The sequence below is a fragment of the Sarcophilus harrisii genome, chromosome 1 (assembly GCF_902635505.1).
Source record: "Sarcophilus harrisii chromosome 1, mSarHar1.11, whole genome shotgun sequence".
NCBI lineage: Eukaryota > Metazoa > Chordata > Mammalia > Dasyuromorphia > Dasyuridae > Sarcophilus > Sarcophilus harrisii.
In genome coordinates, this window is record NC_045426.1 from 333,286,503 (window position 1) to 333,305,295 (window position 18,793).

Here is an 18,793-nt window from a genome sequence, read left to right on the forward strand (position 1 = left end):
TGGTCACCAAGGGCCTCATTCCAGCAAGATGATCTCATGAACTTGTTATGTAATCGAGGCATATTATTCCTTTTCTAGAGTCCTCATTTTTTTTTTTCATCCATAAAATGAGGGGTTTGGACTAGAAAGGCTCAAAGAGCCATTCTAGTTCTGTGCTCTCAGACTCTGTCCAGGTTCCTGAAACTCCATTACTAGAAATGCACTTTTTTGATATTTTAATACTTTTTCAACTTCTAGAACCCTCTTTTAAAATGCAAATATTTAAAGAAAGAAACTTATCGGCTAGTACAGGACTTTTAAATTTTCTTTTACTTGTGATCCTACTGGTGACCCCAGGTATATAGGCGTATAAAATAGACATACAAATCAAACTGATTTGATACTAAATCATAATTTTGCAACCTCCACATTCATTTGTACAATCTTATATGGGATTGTGACTCAGTTTTAGAAGCTTTGAATTAGTGAATAGTAGGCTGATTGCAAAGCTTTTGGAATGGGCGATAAGTAGCAGAAGGAGCGAGGTAGGAAGCATGCTCTTCAGCATCCATTGACCTTCTTCTCCCTTGGAGAAAAAAATCTCTTCTTCTACCCCACCTTATTCACCTTTCTATATTTACCCTATTTGCATCTTCATCCCTTAACACAGATGGAAACATATGGGCTAGGACTACCAAGCCATGCTCAAGAAAGTGTCCTGTGTCTCATTATGAAATACTTGGGGGCTCATGACTTCCCTTTCCTTCCCATATGGGAAGCTTCCAGGACCCAAGCTTGCTCTGTCTCCAGACACTTCCCTGTCATAACCAGGAAATTCTTCCAGTTTACTTTGCCTGTCTACCATACACACTCATTCCTCTTGTCACTAGTAGGTGGCTAGATACTGGATGCTAAGCCAAATAAGGCTTGTTTGGGTTAGAGTGGAATCCTACCCTAGGATAAATCTCCAAACTAGTTTAAGCCCAAGATCCCAAGGTTCACAAGTAATAACTAATAAGGTAGTACCCCAGTGTATATCTGCTCTAAATGGTTGTCTCTTTAAAAATATCTGCTACATCTTCTCTTTGGGTATAAAAAGTAGGTCAAACTGCATCTAGTTCAAATCTTGACTGCAATTCTCTACTTTGGTGAATACTACTCACTACTTTTGAATTTAATCTCCTTAGGCCTCAGTTTCCTTATTTGCAGAGCCCTAAATAACTTTATACCTGGAGCATAAAGTATGCTTTCAAGTCAGCTTATTGATTAATTATTTCAGCAAGCATTTATTAAGCACTGACTATATATCAGGCACTGGGCTAAGTAACCAAAAAGTGAAACCTTCATTTTCCTCAAGAAAGTTTAGCTAGACAATTTATTTGGGGTATAGGAGAGATTCTAGGACACCAGAGCATCCATGTTGGGTGGCAAGGATGTCTGAGTTGGGAAGAGTTCCCTAGGATTACTTATAGTATTGTTCATTAGTTGTTAAATTCAGTGGTCTTTATACTACTGAAGCTCTACACAAGTATTGTCAACAGGCTCTAAATTTTGGTGCCCAGGGGAAAAATCCCTTTGTCCTGGCTTAGTTATACTTCTAATCATTTTGTGGTTTTTGTTTTATTTTGTTTAACTCTGATTTTTTTTTAAATGAGGGAATTAGAGTAGGTATATCTAAGATCCCTTCTAACTTTGAATTTGCACCTGTAATAGGGACATGTGAGCTTTGAGGTATGAAGTGGCAGAACCATGTCTAACAATAGTAAGATTATAAATAAAATTTTGATTCTCCAAGGCAATAGATCAATCAATAAGCATGTATTACACATGTATAAATCTGGGGGCCAGGGTACAAAGACAAAAATGAAACAATTCCTGCTGTCAGTGAAATTTCATTCTATCAGTCTTGTTATTGAGTCATTTAGTGACTCCATTTGGAGTTTTCTTGGCAAAGATACTAGAGTGATTTGTCATTTCCTTGTTCATTTTACTGATGAAGGAAATAAAGCAAATAAGTTAAGTTAAGTAAATTTGCTCAAGGTTATACAGCTAGTAAATGTCTGAGACTGGATTTGAACTCGGGAAAATGAGTCTTCCTATTTCCAAGCCCAGTACTCTATTGTGCCATCTAGCTACCCAATCTTAGTATAGAAGATATAGAAGAATGTTCTTGCCCTGACCTTGGTTCATCCTGCATTGTGTGTACCTCTCCTTATCTCATTGAATTTCTTCTTCCATTATCTTCTCTCATAAGAGACCCCCACAAAGTAGTCCTTCATTCCCCTTTGACTTTGTGGACAACATTTTCCAATTCTCCAAAGTCTCATTCCTGTGTCAGTAGGTTCACTTTCTTGCCTCTTTCCCTTCCTCCCCACTTGAGGAAGGGATAAGACTTTATCCTTAAGGATGTCAAGGATATGTGAGCAGGATTAAAGCATGGAACTTAGAGTATTAGCACTAGAAAGGATCTATGAACTCTTCTAGTCCAGCCCCTTCATTTTTACAGATGAGAAAGCTGAGTCCCCAAATATGGTGAGCAGTAAGAGAGCCATTGCTAGAAACCAGGTGTACTATTCACAAGTTCAGGGCTTTTCTATTACACAATTAGGCTGAGGTCCCAGAGAGGCATCCCGGAGATTTAAGGAATCAAGGACTGTGCCAACCTTCCCAGATTGATGCCCAGAGATGAATAACCAATTTGTTTATCTGGTCCAGGCTAATTCCATTACTGTACCAGGAGGTGAGAGGAGCCAGAGAAGAGAAAGTGAGGGAAGAGGTCCTCTCTTTTCCCAATTCTTTCTTTGACCTTCTTCTTCTTACAAACCTTCCTTTCCTCCCCTTTTCTACTTCTTCCTTTGCTCTTTCCTGTTCACCCTTTCTCTCTCCTTACAATCCTTCTCTCCCTCTCCTTCTTCTACATCTTCCCCCTTCTCCTTTCTTCTTTATCCTGCTAAGGTACTAAAGTCTAGTCTGGGCCATGCCCTTTATAAGAGAAGATCTAGGTTTCATTTGGTCCAATTCCTACAGTACCTTCTCTTTTTCATTGTCCTTTTACCATCACTTAGTAATAGCCTGATTTTCACTTGAGAAAATGGATGGATTTCTTGAGTCTGTGGCAGTGAAAGGCAGGACCTTTGTCTTACTCTTCTGACCCGTGGAAAACTAGCAACCTTTCTTCCTTGAAACCTCAAGTTGATAATCAATTCTACAATTCAATAAGTATTTCTTAAGCATTTAAAGGACTGTGCTGGAGGAGATTACTGCATGTGTAAGAGAAAGTGGAGAGGGAATTTAAAGGAAGGGGAGCATCTCAACAGGTGAAGAGGAAGAAGGACATTTTAGACATAGGCAACAGGATAAGCCAAGGCGGAGAAGCAGAGAAACACAGAGTGAATGGCTCAGATAATGTGTGTGTGTGTGTGAGAGAGAGAGAGAGAGAGAGAGACAGAGAAAGAGAGACAGAGAGAGAGAGAGAGAGAGAGAGAGAGAGAGAGAGAGAGAGAGAGAGAGAGAGAGAGAGAGAGAGAGAGAGAGAGAGAGAGAGAGAGAGAGAGAGAGAGAGAGAGAGAGAGAGAGAAGAGTGGAAAGGCTAGAGGGTCTTGATTGTTAACTAAGAAAAATGAATACTATTCTAGTGTGGCAGTGAGGAAAACGAACAGTTTTGAGTAGAAAAGAGACAAAATCAACTCTGGGTTAAAGATGACTCTAGAAATAGTTTTGAGGGATGACTGGAAGGTAATTGAGTAGAGGAAATAATACTATTTAAGAAGTGATTACAATGGATGATCCAAGGCAATTCCAATAGACTTTGAATAGAAAATGCCATCTGAATCCAGATAGAGAACTATGGAGACTGAATGCAGATTGAAATATGGTATTTTCACTTTTTTATTTGCTTGTTTTTTCTTTTTCATGTTTTTTTTCCCTTTTGATCTGATTTTTCTTTCACAACATAACTAATTTGGAAATATATTTAAAAGGATTGTACATGTGTATATGTACATGTATAAACTATTGTTATACATTATCTTGAGGAGGGGGAGGGAAAGGAGGAAGGGAGAAAAATTTGGAACTCAAAATCTTACAAAAATGAATGTTGAAAACTATCTTTACATGTAATTGGAAAAATAAAATACTACTGAGGAAAAAAAAAAGAAATAATGGCAATGGATGAACAATTTCCTTCTTTGCAGAGATTGTAGGATCATAGATTTAGACACTATCAAGTTCACTCTCTGCCTTTTCCAGATGAGGAAACAGATACAGAGAGCTTAAATGATTTGCCCAGAGTCATACAACTAGTCAGCATGAGAGGGAGGATTCAAAACCAGGGCCAAAGGAAAGGATAGAGTTTTTGTTGTTTCTATCGTTATTGAGTCATTTCAGTAATATCCAACTCTTTGTGACTCCATTTGAGATTTTCCTGACAAAGATACTGGAGTGGTTTGCCATTTCCTTCTCCAGTTCATTTTATATATGAGGAAAATAAGGCTGTGTTAAGTGACTTACCCAGGATCATATCACTAGTATATGTCTAAGGCTAGATTTAAATTTAAACTCTTCTAACTCTTAAGCATAGAACTTTATCCACTGCGCCATCTAGCTGCCCTACAGATATAGAAGGTTTCTCAAATGTCTTCTTGCAGTCTTAAGCTTTAATAGCTTTAAAATGCATTAAGACTTCTGGGACATGCTTTGTGAATGAAGGTAATATAAAAACTATATATATATATATATATATATATATATATATATAATATGCATCAAATATATCAATTATATATCAATATATATAAAAATATATAAATCAAAATTTTAAACGAACAAACAAATGGAAAATCATCCAGGAAGATGATAATGAATATTTTATAAAATAGTGGTACTGGGGATGATTACAAGACACAACATCGAGTCCAACATAAAAGAGACAGAAAAGTTGTATTTGTTTATGTGTGTGCGTGACCCTTTTCTTCTCAAAATCTTGTTACCACTTCTTGAAGCCGTACTTTTCTCCCTTCACCAGCCAAACACCAGACTTTTTGCCTAGGAGTTATTTAATTAGAATAAAAATTCTCAGGTTAATGATGTGAAGCCCAGAATTCTGATTTGCATGTGATTTACATGAAATTCAACAAGCATTTATTAAACACGGGTGAGGGATGAGACATTTCCTATAATGCTAGGAATCCAAAGATGAACCAAGTCATAAACTCTGCCCTAAAAGAGATTCCGTTCCCTTTTTGGAGATGGAGGTGGAATAAGACATATATTATGACACAAGTTAGAATATGGTGAGGCAAAGAAGTCCCCTCAAAGTCCTCGGAGAATTTTGTAGAAAGAGAAATCATTCCAGAATCATAGGATATTGAAGCTAAAAAGCCCCTTTGAGCTCATTTAACCCCTTCTTTTGGTCAGATGAGGAAAGTGAGACTTCCATTTTATTAGAAGAGAACATATACACCATATAAGAACCCAAAGTAGCTAAGGAAGGGAAGAGAAGAGGAATTGGGGACGCTCAGGAAAGGCTTCATGATGAAGGTGATATTTGAATTAAGTTTCAAATGAAGTAAAGGAGTCAAAGGGATGCACTAGGGGCCTTCTAAAGCAAAGAGAAGGAAATGAGATCGGGAGTCATTTGCTGTGAGAATCAAAGAAGATGATATATATGATGTGTCTTACAAACCACAAGGAGTTTGAGAATATTAGTTGTTCTCCAAATCTGGCCCGAAGGCAAGTTTGCTTCTGCTTTGCTCACCTATGCTGACCAGCCCCTGTGTTAGGATTGTGTGTGATGGAGTGAACCCTGTGGGCATTAGAAAAGACTGGGGGGCTTCCCTCACTGTTGATCAGGGCAGAGCCCAGAGCTTCTGACCCCAACTCCAGGCTCTGTGACTTCCCATCTATTACAGATAGATGCAACTCTGCAGGACAAGCAAAAGACTACGGCCATGGAGAGGATCCGAAGCAGCCCCTTGCCTTCCCATCGTGATGACCTGGAGGCCTTTCCAGACAAGAGACTGGAGACTGTGGACATTGTGGTGTTGGTGCTCTATTTCGTGTTCGTCTTAGCTGTAGGACTTTGGGTAAGGCAAGGATTGTGGTTCCTTCACACCCTAGGGCTCTGCCATTAGCTGACTAGCAACCAGAGGGGTCTTTCTGAAGGAAAAAGATGAATGAATGAATGAAACATTCATTGTGTTCACTATATACCAAGATCTCTGCTAAGAGCTGAGGAGAGAACAAATAGAAAATCAAGACAGTCCCTCTTCCCAGTGAGACTACACTTTAATTTGGGGAGATAAAAGAGAATTAAGCTACAGGTCAGATAGTACCCATGGGTCAGGAGAATATAGTAGCTGGACAGATGGCAAAGCACGGAAGCCTTGAATTTTACCAGAAGGCTTGTAATTTGTGACTTTATGCTCATCCAAGTTGTATGAGCTCCCTCTACATTACCACTGGGAGTGAGCCTGATTGGAATAGAATTATAGATTCCCTCACTAGGCTGGAACAGGTCCAGTGCCAATCAGGAGCAGGGAAGAAGAAAGGGCTTTGATAGAAAGATTGGGGAGATTATTTGCCAGATTTAGACTTAGCCTCCTGTAGTTTTCTGGATGAGATCCAACAGATAGCATTAAATAGAAATTCTCTGCCACTACCCCCTACCCCCATTGCCCCTTACCTTGGTTTACTTAAACTTTTACATTCCCTACAACAATGTCAGAGTTCCACTAGGTCTTGAAAAGTCCTGCTTAAGGGCTCTTGGAGGATTTCCTGGTTGATTCCAGCAGGGTTTAAGACTCTTGCTCCAGGAGGCATTCCTATTCCCTGCAGCTGGCCTGGCTGCCATCCCCTGCCATCCCAAACCATGGCATCCCCTGGCTGCCATATTTGGGGCCACAACCACATTGACAACTACTTTCAGGTAAGAGTGGTTTTCCTACCTAGAATGGACTTTCTCTATCTGTGTTTCAGTCTATGTGGAAGACCAAGAGAGACACTGTCCAAGGCTACTTCCTAGCTGGAGGGGACATGACGTGGTGGCCGGTGAGTAGGGCTGGGGCTCAGCAGAGTCTCCCTAGTGGAGACAAGGAGTATTCCCTAGAATGGTAGTGTAGATCCCTCTTAGAGATCAGATTGGATAGGGCCAGGCCATCTCCAGCCAGGGGCAAAAGGAAGAAATGAGCAACCTTGTCCCTCTTTTAGCTCCATTGGGACATCCAAGTCCTCATGATTTGATGTGAAGGTTAAAGGTGATCACTTAAGTCACACTCAAAGAGCATTCTGAGCTTGTGGACTGTTTTCCATCACTTTCCTAATAAATTATCATTAGGGATCTCAGGGTCAGAGGGCTTCAAAGCTTCTTAACTCACCACCGGAGAGCAAGGGGGCTTTCTTTGCCCCATTATAATTCCATGGCATCTGTGGCTGCTTGGATAATAAATATGTTAAAGCTCCTGGAGCCCATTCTATTTCACCCTCTGCCTCTCTTGGTGACTCTCCAATTAGTGCTTGATGGCTGTCCTATCTGGGGGACTTTTCATAAGCAATATTTGTTGTTGTTTGCCCTTTGTTCTCAGAGAAGACCATGACAATCAGGGAGGGGAAGCTATGACATATAATACAGTTGGATTTAAGTAAGGGAGGCTGGGCAAGGTTACCTGCCTCATTTTCCCCTCCAGAGCCATCTGGGTCCAGTGGCAAGATGAGATGACTAGAGATGGCCCTAGAAGAAATGGGAAAACTTGGCCTTTTTAAGTTAAGGTCTTTAGCAGGTCTCAGTTTAATTGAGGTTGCTCCCATTCAGTGATTAAAGCTAGGTAGCAATTAGGTAAAGAATCTACTTTTTCACCTCGTCCAAAAAAAATCTAAATAAATGAATGAATGAATCGGGAGGGGGAGAGGGATGACACTTAAAGTTTCTGGCCAAAGCAGAAATGACTATTTACATTCAATCTGAGTCAATCAGGACCTGAAACAAAAAGTTATGGTAACATTAGGCTTTCTTCAAATCCCTGACTAAATTATCACCCTCTTTTACTAGTAAAGATGGAACCAGGGGCGATAGAGAAGTCCAATAGCCTGTGAAGTCCTTCAGCCCTCTACCCCAGACTGAGTTATGTGGGCTCTGAAGCCATTCAGGGCTCAGCCTTTTCATGCTGACATACCCTTCTCCCCACAGGTGGGAGCTTCTCTCTTCGCCAGTAACATAGGAAGTGGGCATTTCATTGGCCTGGCTGGATCAGGAGCAGCCGTGGGGATTTCAGTAACAGCTTATGAGTTCAATGTAAGTATTTTATTCAATCAACAAACTGTTAGAATTTTTATTGATTTTCATTCTTGTCATTGTTTTAACATCACTTTAGTTTCCAATTATGATCCATCATTAGCCTTCAGGCGTCATGACCGGTTCTTGCCATTGATCAGAGTTCTTAAGTCTTTCCAAGTTGTTTTTCTTTACAGTGTTGCAGTTTCTCTATAAAATGTTCTCCTGCTTCTTCTTACTTCAGTCTACATCAATTCTTACAAGTCTCTCAAGGAATCTGTCACCCTCTCTTGTGGGGTCTCTTAAAGTGGGACCTTCTGTATACCTAGATCATGACCTGAATCATTTTGAAAGAGAAAGAAGAGAGTTCCTGCATTCCATTCATTCATTTATTCTTTCAACACTTTGTGTTAATGTATAATATGCGTACACAGGATACCATGTGTTGTGTATCTACTTGATTTTGGGTTGGTGCTTGGTGGATATTCTGATCTCATTGAGCTTCCAATCTTGTAGGGAGACCTAAGACATAAACAGGGATAGCTAAGTAATTTATACATCAGAATATGAGGGAGATTTCACTGAAATGAAATGGAATATTTGGGAAATTGGGAGATAAACAACAGTAGTAAAGGATGTGGGTTTTTTTCTTGACATTATTTTGACAGTTAAATGCCAAAACACCTACTTTAAATGCAAAGTGAAGACTTGGATGGAGCTGGGCTTAGAGTTAGAGTTGGATTCATATCCAACCTCAATCATTTATTAACTGTGAGCCCTACATAGTCCCTTAACTTCTGTTTCAGTTTCTTCTACTATAAAAGGGGATAATCATAGTACCTACGGGCAAGGATTGTTGTAAGGATCAAATGAGATCATCAAATGAGGTAATATTTGTAAAGTGCTTAGCACAATCTTTGGTATATAGTAGGCACTTAATAAATGCATCTTTCTTTATTCTAGCTCTAAATTTCAGATCCTCTAAAGCAAGGTTTCTTAAACTTTTTCCACTTTTCATGTGAGAAATTTTTATTTGACCCCAAGTACATAGGTATATAAAATGGATATACAAATCAAACATTCAATAATAATAAATCATCATTTCACAACCCCCCACATTCAGTTATGACAGTTTAAGAGGCTGATCACTAAAGCACAATTTTCAAATGAAATCTAAACTTCTCTCTTTTCCCTGTTCACTTCCAGGCTCAGATTATTGCCTGTTACCAATCCAAATTAACCTCTTATTTTTTGAATCAGTCACTCAGCTGTGTATGTTTGTAGAACTGGAACAATATTGTGCTTTCCTCCACAGGGTATCTTTTCAGTGCTGATGCTGGGCTGGATCTTCCTTCCTATTTACATTGCTGGAGGGGTAAGTCTGATTGGGGGTAGGGGAAGGATATTAAAACCTCAGGTTAAAGTACATTGGGATAGTAACCTCTTCCATTCATTTGTTCTTTCAACCAACAAGCATTTATAGATCTCCTAGGGGGGAAGCATCCTGGAGTAGGAAAAATGCAATTTAGAATGAGGTAGTTGTTCAGTCATGTCCAACTCTTTGTGATCTTATTTGAAGTTTTCTTAGCAAAAATACTGCCGTTTTCTTCTCTGGCTCATTTTACAGATCAGGAAACTGAGACAAATAGTTATGTGACTTGCCTAGAATCATACAACTATTAAGTGCCTGAGGCTAGATTTAAAGCCAAGCCAATGAGTCTTTTAACTTCAGGTCCTGTACTTTATATATTGCACCACGTAGCTGCCCCTGAATTCCAACTCTGGTCCTCAGTATACATGTAAACTTGGACACATTTCCCCTTTCTGGACTTCATTCTCTTCATCTGTAAAGTATCTAGCCAAATGCTAATTTGGCTTTCCTTTTTAAAAAAGTGTTTATTTTTTATTCTGACCTCAACACCAATAAAATGAGTATTTCCATACATAAATAATGGAACAAAAAACGAGAATGAAATGTCTATCTCTATTACATATAAATTGCTTTCCTTTTTAAATACAGGATAACTTCATGTAACTTTCAAAGCTGTCATACTTGTCTATTTCCTTCTGTTCTTTTCTGTGCGTTTTTAATAATTCTGCAGTGACTTTCATAGTTTTCTTCTTTGATAACCCCATGACTAATCTCCAACTCCCTCTCATCTCCCCAAAATGGAAAAAATCCCCTGTAACAAATATACATAGTCAAGCAAGAGAACTATCTCCATTGTCTAGGTTCAAAAATATCTGTTTCTGCAAGTTGAGTATATACAATACTTTCAGAGATGAGAATGCTGAACATGTTTCATCATTGCTCCTCTGCTCCTGAGAATCCTTTCAACACAAAACTCCATTAACCCTAAAGTTTGTGTAAAAGTTAGCATCAGAATCAGGACTCCCAGGTAAGAGTACTCCCACACATCCCAACAATTTTCCATCAATCCACTTGGACTTCCCTCTTATTGCTGCTGTGGGGAAGAATGGTCATCAATTAGACATCTTTGGACTAATCTTTCAAATATGTATCCATAGCACAAACTAATGTGCCCCAAACCTTCTGGGAAGGGTTACAAAAATAACCATCCTAGAGCACCAGTTGCACATTTTGACTACAGAAAGGCCAGTTTCTGACCCTATAGTTGAGGGAAGCAGGCAGAATCTTCAGCTTTATATGGTAAGAAGTTATGGACCTGATTGGCTAAGTGTGGAGAAAGAAGCTCATCATCAGCAAATTGACTCGTTGCCCCAGAATGGGTGAATTTGTTTGGTCTCAGCAATTAATTAAGTACCATCTATTATTCAATCAGCAAGCATTTAATGACTACCTTCTGTATATCAGGAACTATGATAGGCACTGGTGATACAAAGGCTATGAATGAAATAATTGGTCTACACAAGGATTTTTGCTTTCTAGGGCAAGGATGGAGATCTATCTCAGTGAAGAGCTCCTTAGTGAGGAAATAACATTTTTCCCAATTATTGATGCATTTTATCATGACAGGGAAGCAAGTAGATGAGCATCTTCACTCCATTCCTGCAATCTCTTCCTTCTTATTGCCACCCCCTAGTTTCTCTTGATTCCTCCAAGTTTTAGCTGGTCTTACCTTCTAAAACTTTTTCCCAATTCTCTTCAATATTAGTGCCTTCTTTCTTAGATTCTCTTTAATTTATCCTATCTAAATCTTATTTGTACATAATTGCTTACATTTGGCTCATTCAGAGCAGGGGATTGATTTTTGCCTTACTTTGTAGCCTCAGTACAAACATAATGCTTAGCATATAATAGGTACTTATTGATCTAATTTCTTTGAGAAAGTTCCCTGAAACTTATTCACTAAGCCATATAGGTTAAATTGGCATTGAAGAAGAGAATTTCCTCACTGGGAAATTCTTCACACTGGTGAAAACCACAAGATCAATAATTTAGAATTGGATTTAACTTAGTCTTCTCACCCCCTTATCTGTGTATAACATTCCTTTCTGAGAGATAATATAATATAATGGATAGGATATCATATTGGACTGGAGTCAAGAAGACTTCAGATTCCTTTCTGAGAGGTAATACAATATAATGGATAGGTTATCACATTGGACTGGAGTCAGGAAGAATTCAGATTCAAATCTTACCTTGGACACTTAGGAACTGTGTGAGATGGAACAGGTCATAGCCTCACTGTGCCTCAGTTTCCTCATCTGTAAAATAAGTGAATAGGATTCCATGGCCTCTAAAATCTCCTTATGCTTTAAATCTATAGTCCTTTTTTTCTCTTTTTAAGAAAAGGTCTGCCAGGTGGTAGACCTACCTCTTCTCTCACTTCTCCTTAAAATTTTTTTCATTTGATATATACTTTTTATTTTCTCCAGTTACATGTAAAACAATTTTTTACATTTGTTTTTAAAACTTTGAGTTCCAGATGCTCTCCATTCCTCCCCACTCTCCCTACTCCCCCCATTAAGAAGGCACATGTGATGTTATGCAAAACATTTCCATAAAAGTCATGTTGCAAAAGAATATGTAAATTCCCACTCCAGAGAAAAATAAAGTAAAAAAGGAGTATGTTTCAATCTGTATTAAGATACAATCAGTTTTTTCTCTTAGCATTTTTCATCATAAGTCCTCCAGAGTAGTCCACAGCGGATCCTCCCAGAACATTACTCTTACTTTGTACATTGTACATTTCACTTTGTAAGAGCTCATGGAGGACTTTCCAGGTTTTTCTGATAGCATCCTGCTCATTATTTCCCATGGAACAAAATATTCCTTCATAATCATATACCACAATTTATTTAGCCACCCCTCCAACTGAGGGGCATCCACTCAATTTCCAATTCTTTGACCTGAGAAAAGAGCAGTTATAAATATTTTTGTACCTATAGGTCCTTTCCTTTTTTAAAAAATCTTTTTTTGGGATTCATGTTTAGTAGTGGTATTGCTAGGTCAAAGGAGATGCGTGATTTTATGGATAGCCCTTTGGGCACTGTTCATATCTTTAAATCATTTATCAGTTGTCCCTGTAAATTTTTTATCTAACTTTCTGATCAAGCATGGGACTCAACTGGTTAGTGCTACATTTTTCTTCCGATTTCCTTATTTCCTCCTCTCTGATCTCTTCTGTACTAGTTGGGAAACCACCACTATCTTTTTTCTGAGATCCTGGGAGCCCAGCACCCTGTGCTTTGGAGCAGGGGAGCTCTGCTGTGAGTGTGGTTCCACACTTTAATGAGTTATGAATCAGCTTGGAGCGCCTAAAACCAGATCTATCTTCCCTCCTCTCCCAGGTCACCACCATGCCTGAATACTTACGAAAGAGATTTGGAGGCAAACGGATTCCCTTGTTTTTGGCTATTCTCTATTTGTTCATCTACATCTTCACCAAAATCTCGGTAAGAACTCAACTTTAAAGCTTTCCCTTATCATCATCCTTCCAAAGACAAAGACTGAGTCACTACCGTGTGCATCCCTCATAACTGGTGCAGGTGTCGATGTGATCACTAGATCAAGTTCCAGTCACTCCTTGGAAAGTACTAGCTGCCATATTTTTCTTTTCCTCATTTCCTCTTTTCTCAGTGATGACTTTTTCCATCTGGAAATGGGAATTACACTTCAAAAGAGAAGTGGAAAAGAAAGGTAGAGCTAGGGAAAGAGAAAAAAAGAAAGGGATGGAAGAATAAGGAGAGGAAAGGAAAAAAGTGGGGAGGAGTAGGGAGGGAAAAGATAAAAAATTGGAAGAGAGGATGACAGGGGAAATAGGTAACAGAGATTCTTCTCTTTCCCGGAAGTGGCCAAAAGTAGCTAGACAAATGGCTTACTCCTTGGCTTAAAGTAAAAGGTAAAACTTAGTGAAGGTGCATGAGCTACTGAACAGTCATTGCTTTCCAGTCCTAAATAAGCTGGACCTAGTTTCCTCATAGGAGCTACATCAAACCAGGGTCAGCTCCCTTGGCAGATCATACTTCGAGTCAATGCTCCAAGACTGGCTTTAGTAAAGTGACCTGGGTATTAGAAAATTGAATGTTAAGGCTCACTGCTCCCCGTAATCACCTTCCCACACACATGTCTCTTTGAACAATCAAACAAACTGATTGGACACGGAAAGCACCTCTCAATGGGGAATGATTTATTTCAGCAATCCCAGGGTCTAGGTTAGTGAAGAATGACCTAAATTCAGGGAGAAGATGCTAACCTTAACTCTAGTAAGATATTGTCTGTCAGTCAAAATGAATTATTTGTCTTTCCAATAGTGAAAGAAAGAAAATAGGAATTTATCCACCAGGGGAGGCAAGGAGGGGAAAGAAGAAGCAGCTTTTCCATCAAGTAGGAAGCATGGAGTGATAGAATGGAAAAAGTACTGGACTCAGTGTCTGGAAAACCAGACTTTATATCTCACCTCTGACACACTCTCTCAGTCTTAGGTTTCTCATCTTTAAAACCAGGGAGTTGTACTAAATGGACTTTCTGCTCTACCTCAGTGGTATTACCTATTTCTTCAGGTGGACATGTATGCAGGAGCCATCTTTATCCAGCAATCCTTACACCTGGACTTGTACATTGCAGTGGTGGGGCTGCTGGCAATTACAGCTCTGTACACAGTGGCAGGTAAGGCTGAAACCCCTGGAGATGTCATTGGGAGGTCTCAAGTTAGCAATTAATGTGGTACTGTCCAGGAGACTCAAGCACTTTTTGCCAGAAATGATTTCTGCACCCTTCCATCCAACAGCACTGTCTGATGGGTAATCAAGGTCCCTTCCCAACACTGGAAGCACAAAACCATTCATTAGAAATGGCCAACCTATTTATCATGACCCTTTTCAAAGCAGGAACATGAGACTTGGATCAGTGAAATCACATGGCAAATCCCCATGTTCCCTGGCATAAAAAATATTTAATAATAAAAAACAATAGCATTCCATATTGAGTGGATCCCCATCAATTGGAGAATGGCTGAATTATGGTACATGAATGTAATGGAATATTATTGTTCTGTAAGAAATGACCAGCAGGATGATTCCAGAAAAATTGGGAAAAACTCATATGAACTGATGCCGAGTGAAGTAAGCAGAACCAAGAGAACACTGTTACACAACATGTGATGAGCAACTATGATCAACTTGACTTCTTTCAACAATGAAATTATTCAAAACAATTCCAATAAACTTGGAATGGAAAGTGCCATCCACTCCCAGAGAGAGAACTGTGGAGACTAAATGTGGATTGAAGCATACTATTTTCATTTGTTGTTGTTGTTTGTTTCTTTTTTCTTTCTTATTTTTCCCCCTTTGATCTGATTTTTCTTGCACAACATGACAAATATGGAAATACATTTAAAAGAATTGCACATATTTAACATGTCTTAGATTGCTTGCTATCATGAGTCTTACAAAAATGAATATTGAAAACTATCTTTACATGAATTTGGAAAAATAAAATACTATTAAAAAGAAAAGAATATCTTGAGTTCCAAATTTTTTCCCTCCCTCCCTTGTTTCCCCACTCCCCAAACTGATATAGGTTATACTTGCACAATCATTTTAAACATGTTTCCATATCAATCATGTTGTGAAAGAAAAATTAGAACAAAAGGGAAAATAACCATGAGGAAAAAAATAAACAAAAAAAAGGTGATAATGGCATATTTCTATCCACATTCAGTCTCCATAATTCTCTCTCTGAGATATGAATGACATTTTCTCAAGACTGTTGGATTCAAGACAGACATCTCAAGTCTATTGGAATTGTCTTGAATCACTATATTGCTGAAAAGATGTTAAGTCTATCATGGTTGATCATCTTGCTGTTATTGTGTACAATGTTCTCCTGGTTCTGCTCACTTTACTCAATATCAGTTGATGTAAATCTTTCCAGGTTTTTCTGATCATTTTTATAGAACAATAATATTCCATGACATTCATATACCATAACTCATTAAGCCATTCCAATTGATGAGCATGACTCAATTTCCAATTCCTTGCCATCACAAAAAGGGCGGCTGCTTAGGGTCTTTCAATAGTTTCCCATTGCCAGTAAAATAAAGGGCAGAGCTTTGTTATTCTAGAGTCTCCATAATACAGCTCCCACATATCTTAATTTTAACTTATTTTACTTTCCTAAAAGCACTCCTCTTCAACCAAATTGATCTGTTCATGTACTGTCTACCTGAACATTCCACTTAATTGTGGATCTTTCCCAAAGTTTTGATCTTGGTCTTCTAGGTCTTTCAGATAGTCAGAACTTAATAAATGCTTGAATTAAACTGAATTGCCTTCTTTTTTACAGTCTCCTTAGGAGAACTTACCCATCCAACTTAAATATTTTCAGCAACCACAGACTTTTTGGTGCTGGAGTAACTTTGAGGTACCTGTAACTACTCCATGTCAAAGTACTGGGCCTGGAGTTAGGAAAACCTAAGTTCAAATGTGATCTCAGCTATTTACCAGATATGTGACCTCTGAGGAAATCTTTGAACCCTGCTAGGCTTTAGTTTTCTTATCTATCTAATGGGGATGTTAATAAATAGCACCTACCTCCCATGGTGGTTGTGGAGATTAAATGAGGTTGTATTTGTAAAGCACTTAGCAGAGTGTACAACACAAAGTAGTTGTTAACAAATCCTTTCTTTTTCTTCTCTCTTTCTCTCTCTCTCTCTTTTTCTCTCTCTCTCCTCTTTCTTTTCTTTCTCTCCTCTTTTTCTTCCCTCTCTCTCCCTCTTTACTTTTCTCTCCTTTTTTCCCTTCTTTTCCATTTTCTCCCTCTTTTCTCTCTCTCCTCCCTTTGCCTTCCTTCTATTCTTCATTCCTTCCTTTCATCTTTCCTTCCATCCTTCTTTTTTCTCTCCCTTTCTTCCTTTCTTTCCTTCCTTTCTTCCCTACATCCTTCTTTCTTCTCTCTCTGCTTTTTTCTCCTATTCTTTACATCCTTCTATCTCCTCTCCCTTTTTCTTGCCCTCCCTCTCTTCCTTCCATCCTCCTTTCTTTCCATTCTTCCTTCCCATAAATTCTCCATCAGAGAGTCCAATGCAGTGGAGGTTATTTGGTTATTTTAATTCTTCACAAGTGCAGCATATGGGTAATCCATCTGCTATCTTTCACTGTTACTATATGACCTAACTACATCTTTTTTTTTCCAGTAACATGTCCTTAATTGTGTCTTTATGACATTTTTTCTCTTACAAGTCATCTTAACAGTACCTGACATGTCCCTTTTCATTGCCTTTTGGATTACCTGAAACTGATTCTTCTAAGATTTGTATTGTTTGGTATTTCACATTTATATAGCCTTATGAAGAAAATGTTGATGTGAAAAAGACCGATTTCAGGCAGAGTGAAAATTTGGGAATCAGTGAAAGGATTGCCTTATTTCCCCAAATGTGATTCAGTCCAATCTTCTCTTATTGAATCTTAGACATGGCAACAAGGGAGTCATTGAGTAAAGGAGCTATGTGATTGAGTACAGCATATTAGGCGGCCTACTCATGCAGCAAGCGACATAAAGGAGGATTAAAGAAAACATAAACTGCAAGGAGAGCAATTAGGAGACTGACAAGAGACAAAGTTAGGGCTTTAATCAGAGTAGTAGTGGAAAGGAAAGGATAACTGTAAGGGGCATTTTAGAGGTTGAATTGATAAGCCTTAGAATCGGATTAAATGTGGGGAATGAGAAAGAGGGAAAAGCCAACAAGTTCAAGGTTTTGAGATAAATCAAAGTATCACTGTGCTGCTGTCAGATCCCATACTTATACCGTAGCCTTCAAGCACAACAAGGTAATTGGCCAGCCCTTAAATTTTCTCCCTAAGTCAATGTCAGTACCAGGCAGCATTTTGCCTAAACTGATCATAGTGGGATGCTCTTGCTTGGAATATACTCTTTAAAAAAACAACAACAGTATTTTACTTTTTTCAAATACATGCAAAGATATTTGTCAACATTAACCCTTGCAAAACCTCGTGTTCCAAATTTTTCTCCCTCCCTTCCTCACTTTCCCCCTCTCCAAGACAGTAAGCAATTCAATATAGGTTAAATATGTGCAGGAATAAACTGTTTAATAACTAAGAGGCACCTTAGGTCATGGCTCAGAGTAAATCCCTCCTACCTCCATCCTCATTCTTTTTGTCTTCCCTTCAGGTGGCCTGGCAGCTGTGATCTACACAGATGCTCTGCAGACTGTCATAATGCTAGGAGGAGCATTCACTTTAATGGGATACAGTGAGTATTCCCAAGCATTTCAAGTTGAACCTCATTAAATTGCTGTTCTTGTTGTATTTTTAAAATTGTTTCAGAGATAGCCGTATATTGCCACCTAGCTAGCAGAATGGTTTAATGGAAAGAACCCAATTCTGAGTCTCCTTTTTTGCAAAATGGGAATAATAACATTTGTACTACCAACCTCCCAGAGTGGTTGTAATTCACAAAGTAATTAAGTCAGCCCTCATTCTTAGGGAATGAATGCCTTCTTCATTAACTTTCTACATTTATTTCTAGGACCATCCTCTTCACTGCACACTGGGATAGGTTAGATCCATCACTCATAACTGTTATAGTTCCAGAATTCTGAGGTTCTTCTCAATGACCATCACCTTCCATCCTTCAGTCTCTGCTTTATATTTCCTAAGTCTATTCTTCATCCTCCCTGTGAGCTCCAGTCCTTCTATCTCTTCTTGTTCTCCCTATCCACAAACTTTATGCTGGCCATCTTTTCTGCCCTTTATACTTTGGATCTTTTCTTAATGTTTTAAATAATAGCTTTTTATTTTCAAAATATATGCAAAGATAGTTTTCAAAATCCGCCCTTGCTAAACTCTGTGTTCCAAATTTTTTTCTCCCTTCCTTCCCCCACCCCTCCCTGAGACCCCTCCACTATATGTTAAACATATGCAATTCTTCTATACATATTTCCACAATTATCATGCTACACAAGAAAAATCAGATCAAAAAGGAAAAAATGAGAAAGAAAACAAAAAGCAAGCAAACAACAGCAAAAAATGTGAAAATACTATGTTATGATCCATATTCAGTCCCATTTAGGATGCAGATGGCTCTCTCCATCACAAGTCTAT

General features: G+C 38.6%; 1 protein-coding gene across 4 annotated transcripts in view; it reads left to right on the forward strand.

Annotated features, from left to right (window-relative positions):
• Positions 1 to 18,793, forward strand: part of SLC5A11 (solute carrier family 5 member 11) — a 72,318-nt gene that overhangs the window by 27,885 nt on the left and 25,640 nt on the right. For all 4 annotated transcript variants that reach the window (XM_031945581.1, XM_031945578.1, XM_031945579.1 and 1 more), the window contains 7 exons: positions 5,889 to 6,062; positions 6,955 to 7,026; positions 8,162 to 8,266; positions 9,561 to 9,620; positions 13,022 to 13,126; positions 14,234 to 14,339; positions 17,862 to 17,942. In XM_031945581.1, the coding sequence (XP_031801441.1) occupies positions 5,928 to 6,062; positions 6,955 to 7,026; positions 8,162 to 8,266; positions 9,561 to 9,620; positions 13,022 to 13,126; positions 14,234 to 14,339; positions 17,862 to 17,942 (664 nt within the window). In that variant the 5' untranslated portion in view covers positions 5,889 to 5,927. The remainder of the gene's footprint in view (positions 1 to 5,888; positions 6,063 to 6,954; positions 7,027 to 8,161; positions 8,267 to 9,560; positions 9,621 to 13,021; positions 13,127 to 14,233; positions 14,340 to 17,861; positions 17,943 to 18,793) is intronic.